General features: G+C 31.4%; 1 protein-coding gene across 1 annotated transcript; it reads left to right on the top strand.

The window, feature by feature from the left end:
• The first annotated feature begins 2,160 nt into the window (after positions 1-2,160).
• Positions 2,161-3,978, top strand: LOC107949242 (reticulocalbin-2). Its single transcript, XM_016883983.2, has 6 exons — positions 2,161-2,726; positions 2,823-2,925; positions 3,072-3,137; positions 3,236-3,391; positions 3,489-3,585; positions 3,693-3,978. Exons 1-6 carry the CDS (start codon positions 2,267-2,269, stop codon positions 3,828-3,830), a joined length of 1,020 nt encoding a protein of 339 aa, XP_016739472.2. The 5' UTR covers positions 2,161-2,266; the 3' UTR covers positions 3,831-3,978.
• The last annotated feature ends 2,356 nt before the right edge of the window (positions 3,979-6,334 follow it).

Raw genomic sequence — 6,334 nt, 5'->3', positions numbered from 1 at the left:
TTTGTCAGTTGAATAATAGAAAGACAGTAATTACTAGTACTTTTAGTCTTCGTGGGAATGATATATTTGCTCACTGTAGCTATTCTATTAATTAATAGGTGCACTTTCCTTTGTTGAATTTTTAGTTGGTTTCATGGACATCAAATTCCACTATTGTAAATGATGCTAAATATTGTAGAAGTCGTGTACCCAACACACCAGCTTTTGGTTCCTTATCTATTTAAACTCAGGTTTTCACTTACATTAAAGTATATAAGTCACGCATATATAATACATCATCCACTCAAGATTAATGTATGTGACACTGTGAAAGTCACAAGTGAATAAATCGATAAATGGATCTAGGATCTAATCTACTTGTGTCTTGTTTGATGTACTGTCAGTCTAGTAAGTCACGTCTATGTCTCTTACTTCTGGGAGTCATCTGCTCCGGTGCCCAAGACAAAACATCTCCTCAATTAGGTTGATAGATGGCATATTATTCTTTCAATAGGTTTGCTTAATTTCAATTAGAATAAGAACATGTTTAGGTTCATATACTAATAGAAGTTTTCTTTATGTATTACGATTTGACCACGTAATACCTTAGTATTAGTTAATCATTAGATAACCAGTGAATCAATATTTGTTTCCATTCGTCTTTGCTTGCAAAAACGTTGAAGATAATATATAAAGGGTATTAATGTAATTAATGGATTTTTATTAAACCAAATTGTTCAAAAAAATATAAGTATATAAAACGAATATATTACATTTAAGACACCAGATCTAACATGCGGGGCCTTGACTAGAGCAATGATCCAATATCTTTCTTATAATACAACTAGTGATTTTAGTCTTAACATCGACCTAACTCTCACCAATTTAGTGACTTCACTATTGTACAAAGGCTAGATCACTCCCCCACTAAACTTTCTCCTAGAAAGAATAGTTTTGCAACTCAAGAGACTTTCTTGATTGCTTACGAAAATAAGGAACACATATATTTTCCTAACTTGAAAAAATTTGTGCTCTCTCAAATTCTAGGTCTCTCAGTTACTCAAAACCTAATCACTTTTTTTTTATAAAGTAAAGCTAAAAATCAGCATAGAATAACAATTTTCTAAGAGTTTTGATGTAATCCAAAGTCATCAACTATAGAAAGTGACTTTACTTGTTCCACAAGTAACCAAACCTAATCCGCAAGAAATCAATCTTCAAGTTTTTATTTTTAATTCAATTAGTTTTCATGTTTTGGGATCTAACTCGTCGAAATATCTTCAAAACAGATAACCCAATACTTTTTGTTCTAAAATTTGTCAACTTTAAGAATAGGCAAGTTTGGTAAAATAGTGTCTGAAGTTGTGGCCACTATTTCAGCCACAAAAACTATCATAAAATTAATCTTGGCTTCAAATGTGTCAAAAAAAAAGATTAAGTTTACGTTTTATAAATAAATATTTTTATTGGTTTTCAAAACTATATTATTTTATTACTTTTAAGTATTAAATTATTATATTAATTTTTATTTTAGTTTTCTTCTAAATATTTCAAAATTAAAATTAAATAGTAAAATTCAATATAAAACCAGATTTTAGTGAAAAAACTCAATCAAAGAAAAGTGAAGTGGCAAAGTTCATGATAAAGTTCAAATATAGTAGTAAATTTATCTTTAACTTAAATGTAAAATGACAAATATTAATAAAAATAAAAGTCTAATGACAAATTTCAACTTTAACTAGTGACAAATTTACACACTAACCCAATTTATTTACTTAATTATTTTTTGATCCGCTAAATAGTAAGTGTATATGGTAATCTAATATTAATAAATTGGTAATTATTTAGTACACAGGCGAAAAAAGTCTTTATTCCACAAGTGGTGTTGAGATATTGTCACATGTTTTATTTATTTTTTAAAATTTTTAAATACAACTTAAGAACAAATGATAAAATCTAACCACACTTGTAGGGTTTAAACTTTTCACGACCAGTATACCCAATATTTATCCTTAATAAATTGTCAAAAATTGATGGGATTAAATGTAAACCCTTCTAATTTGAGTGCTTTATGTATATGCCCCTCACCTCTAACCGTCAGTAACCGTTTTTCCCGCCACCCCACGTTCCCATCTCAATGGATTACAAATAAAATAGAAAAAAATAGAAAAAAAATAGAAAAGGGAACGCACTAAAACAAATCATTATCATCTTTATTGCATTCTCCGGCTTTTGTTATATGCTACCATCATCCAGTGATCGTTAATCCCTTTGGCTGCCATTGAATATGGCGAAGGCGATGGTTTACACCTTTCTGGCCATTGCCTTCATTATCTTCTTTTTATCCCCAAGCAAACGGCATGATCATCACCGAATGTGCCTAAATCGTCGCCTTGCTCACAAAGTTTCATTCGATCCTTTGATGTCGAGAATTGAGAGATCGACGGATGACAAAGGCTTGAGCAAAAACACTACTTATGTTCCTGAGGTTGATGATGCCCAAGAGTATTTCCAAGATGATGGAGTTTTAAACACCACACTAAGGTTGATGATTTTGTTCCCTTTGTTAGACAATGCACCAAAAGATGGTTATATCAGTGCCAAAGAGCTAGAGGCTTGGATTAGCCAACAGACCATTGATCGTTTGAGTTATCGAACATATAAAGCCATGTTTTGGCACGATAAAGATGGGGATGGGGCTATCAGCTTCAGCGAGTACCTTCCTCAATTTTCCACCAAAGATATAGGTAATTTTAGTCTTTTTGTCTAGTTTGGGTTACATAAAATGTTTGATCGTTTTCGGTGTCATCTTCCATTTACAAATTTGGGTGAATTTGAAATAGAAAAAAATTCAATGGCACATGGTGACGCTGGATGGTGGATGGAGCAATTCAAGAACGCAGATGTTGATTCGAGTGGGAATCTTGACTTCAATGAATGCAAAGAGTAAATGCTTTTCTCAATCTTTGAACAACATTTTTTAATTTGTAGTGAGGAACATATCTTTTATCGACCAATCATGCATGGTAAATGTCAACCCCAAATAGTCGATCTTAAAATATCAACCCGTAACTCTTTTTTTTTTTGTCCAGTTTCTTACATCCAGAAGATAGTGACAATGAAGAAATTCAGAGATGGCTATTACGGGACAAGATGAAGTCTGTTTTTCTGGAATTTTCTCTATCACTTTCAGCTAGTTTTAATTGAGATCGACAGGACAATGGTTTATTTTAATTTCTTTTTCCTGATTGAATAGACGTATCGACGATGATCACGACGGAAAACTGAACTTCAGTGAATTTCTACTGCACGTATACAACATTTACAAAAGCTATGCAGATTTTGAAAATTCTCCTGCTCTTACACCTACTGCTGAACAAATGTTTGCACAGCTTGATACCGACAAAGACAAGTAATTTAATTTAAATAGCGGACCAAACGCAAACAGCAATTAAATTCGCAATGTGTTCGCAGTCAACCTGTAACACTTCTAACTAAGTCTTTTGCAGAAAGCTTAGCGTGGAGGAATTGAGACCCATACTTCGCTATCTCCACCCTGGCGAGCTGTTTTACGCAAAGTATTTCACCCGTTATCTGATGCGTGAGGTGAAGTAAATGATGATGTTTTGAGTTTGATTATTGACAAGAAAAACAATAGAATATAAGTCCTTGGGTTATTAAAATTTTGTTTTAATTTATTTAAACTAAATCAGGCTGATGATAACAAAGATGGATATTTGACGCTTCAAGAGATGCTGAATCACGAAAGTATATTCTACAATTCACTCTATGAAGACGATGCCGTCCATGACGACGACGACGACGATGATGACTACCACGATGATCTTTAGATTAACCTTAGATTTGTTTTTAATTTCCAGCAATGTTTTTAATTTTTGTTAGCATCCAAATCCCATCCCTTTAACGGCATAATCAAAGTATTTAAAAAAATTTTTTTTTCTCACTCCAAATACTGTTCTTTCCTCGTTTTCGGTGTTTAATTGATCTTATGATATATCCTTCGGCTTTGGAAACATTTCAATCGAAAAGAAAATTTACAGCCAATGGAAGATGAACATCGAATATGAAATCAACACGCGTCACGATTTAAAATATTGCAAACTCAGTTTAAAAGGTTATCGGCACTACTTTTAAAAATAGTGGTTAATTTTAATACAGTGTTTTCTTTAAAGTTTTATTAAAATTATTTATTTTTATGCTACCTAAATTCTTCATAATCTCTCAAATTTCCAATTAATTAAAGGAGTGTTTGATAAATTAAAAATTAAGTATTGAAAAATTATAAAAATTTTAGTATATGTATAAAAAAGGTTCTAGTATATAATTTCTTAACTGCTAAATTTACATTATAAAATTAACTATTCTGTTAGTAAAACTTAAATGTTGAATACAATTATTTCATTTGATAATAATAAATCTTAATTTATAAAAATTACTTATTTCATAAATTTAATATTATCACATATATATATAATATAACAAGGTACATGTAATGAAGTTGTCACAAGTGGTGTAATTATTATTTTTATGTAATTTATATATTTTTAAAAGATAATTTTTTTTAATTTTCTATTATCCTTTAAATTAAAATGTTTATATTTAAAATAAATATTTAATTAGATAAAAAACAATTTTTTCATTTGATTTAACTTAAATAATTTTTTAATTTAATTATATATTATCTATCATTAATTGTGACATGGGGACAACAGAACAAGATCAAAAGCTTTTAAAATTTAGATTTAATCTAGGACTCTAGACCGAATTGAAGGGACTTGACATGCAAGCAACCTAAAACACACAAGATAGATAAGTGAGAAAAGAAATAATTTGACAGAATTTAATGTAAACAAATAGTGGAATAAAGAAGGGATTAACCAAGATAATGATATTTTTTAATGTGCAAGGATTGGCATTTGGAAAAATCATTGGATTTAGTATTCTAAGTGTAGTATTTTTGTCTACATACACTTGTATTTTTCCGAATAGATTGGTTTAATAAAATTATTCATGAATTACATTAATACTCTTTGTCTATAGTCCTTAATGCTTTTTGCATGCAAAGAAAAATGGAAGCAAATATTAGTTCACTAGTTATCTAATGTTTAACAAATTGTAACACCCCGAACCCGAGGCCGTCGCCGGAGTCGAACACGAGGTGTTAACAGACTTCAAACCACTTAAAAAAAAAATTTCCCAGACAAGCTGCCAATCTGCGTACTAGTCGCTTTAAAAATCATATCTTGAGTTCTGAAACTCAAAATCCAGTTCCGTAAATTTTCCCTGAAACTAGATTCATATGCCCATCTACATATTTTTTTCTAGAATTTTTGGTTGGGCCAATTAGTATAGTTTATTAGTCAAAGTCTCCCATGTTACAGGGATCGACTACACTGACCTTTGCGCATTACGACTTGGATATCTCCCTGCACAGAGCTTCAATACTGATGCCGTTTGTTTCTATAGAAACTAGACTCAGAGAGGAATCTATACATATATGGCATGACTCCTAATTATCTCTGGTTAATTTATAATGAATTTCCAAAGTCGGAACAGGGAATCCAGAAACCGTTCTGGCCCTGTCTCACGAGAACCTGAATATCTCTTAACATACTGTCCATATGATCGTTTCGTTACTTTCCTATGAAAATAGATTCATCAAGGTTCGTTTACATAATTTATTCATTATTTAATTCCAATCCTACTATTTTTAGTGATTTTCCCAAATCTACATCACTGCTACTGCCAGCATCTGCCTTTAAGGTAGACTTTACCTATTTCATAGTTTCCATGATTCAACTAGCCCTTTTTGCATAAATAGCACAAATTATGATAGTGATTAACCATTCCATACCAAATGATTATAACATTATGCTCAAACATATATAAGCCATTTTCGCATGGCTATATACATTAACCAAAATATTCTTCCGCCACTAGTCTATTTTATACATGCCATAAGATAATCCAAAACATAGCAGTACCAAACAGTGGATAGTGATAGTGTGACTAGTTGCTGACGATCCCCGAGCCTGTAGCTTCGCAATGAGATCTATAAAACAGAGGAAACAGAGTAAACGGAGTAAGCATTACAATGCTTAGTAAGTTTTAAGCAGTGTCAACAGATAACAATCAAATTATAACATAGTTGTTCGTATTTTTATTTCACTCTTCCTTCGGGCATACCATCCCTTTACCGAATTTGCACATCTCATCATATACAATAGGCAGATAAACTTTCACATAAAAGTGAGCTCATGTGACATAGATATATCGTATGATTTCACATCACCTCTCACACTGATCCGATGTCACATAATCATAGGAATAGTCT

Source organism: Gossypium hirsutum, chromosome D08, assembly GCF_007990345.1.
Source record: "Gossypium hirsutum isolate 1008001.06 chromosome D08, Gossypium_hirsutum_v2.1, whole genome shotgun sequence".
Classification (NCBI taxonomy): domain Eukaryota; kingdom Viridiplantae; phylum Streptophyta; class Magnoliopsida; order Malvales; family Malvaceae; genus Gossypium; species Gossypium hirsutum.
The sequence above is the reverse complement of the archived record's forward strand: the minus strand, read 5'-3'. Positions and strand labels throughout refer to the sequence as shown.

Bases quoted from the DNA above. Each gene is read 5' to 3' on its own strand.
- LOC107949242 (XM_016883983.2), top strand. From the start codon at position 2,267: ATGGCGAAGGCGATGGTTTACACCTTTCTGGCCATTGCCTTCATTATC. The intron at 2,727-2,822 runs GTAATTTTAGTC...AATTTGAAATAG, and splicing joins ATTTTCCACCAAAGATATAG to AAAAAAATTCAATGGCACAT. The intron at 3,392-3,488 runs GTAATTTAATTT...AGTCTTTTGCAG, and splicing joins CTTGATACCGACAAAGACAA to AAAGCTTAGCGTGGAGGAAT.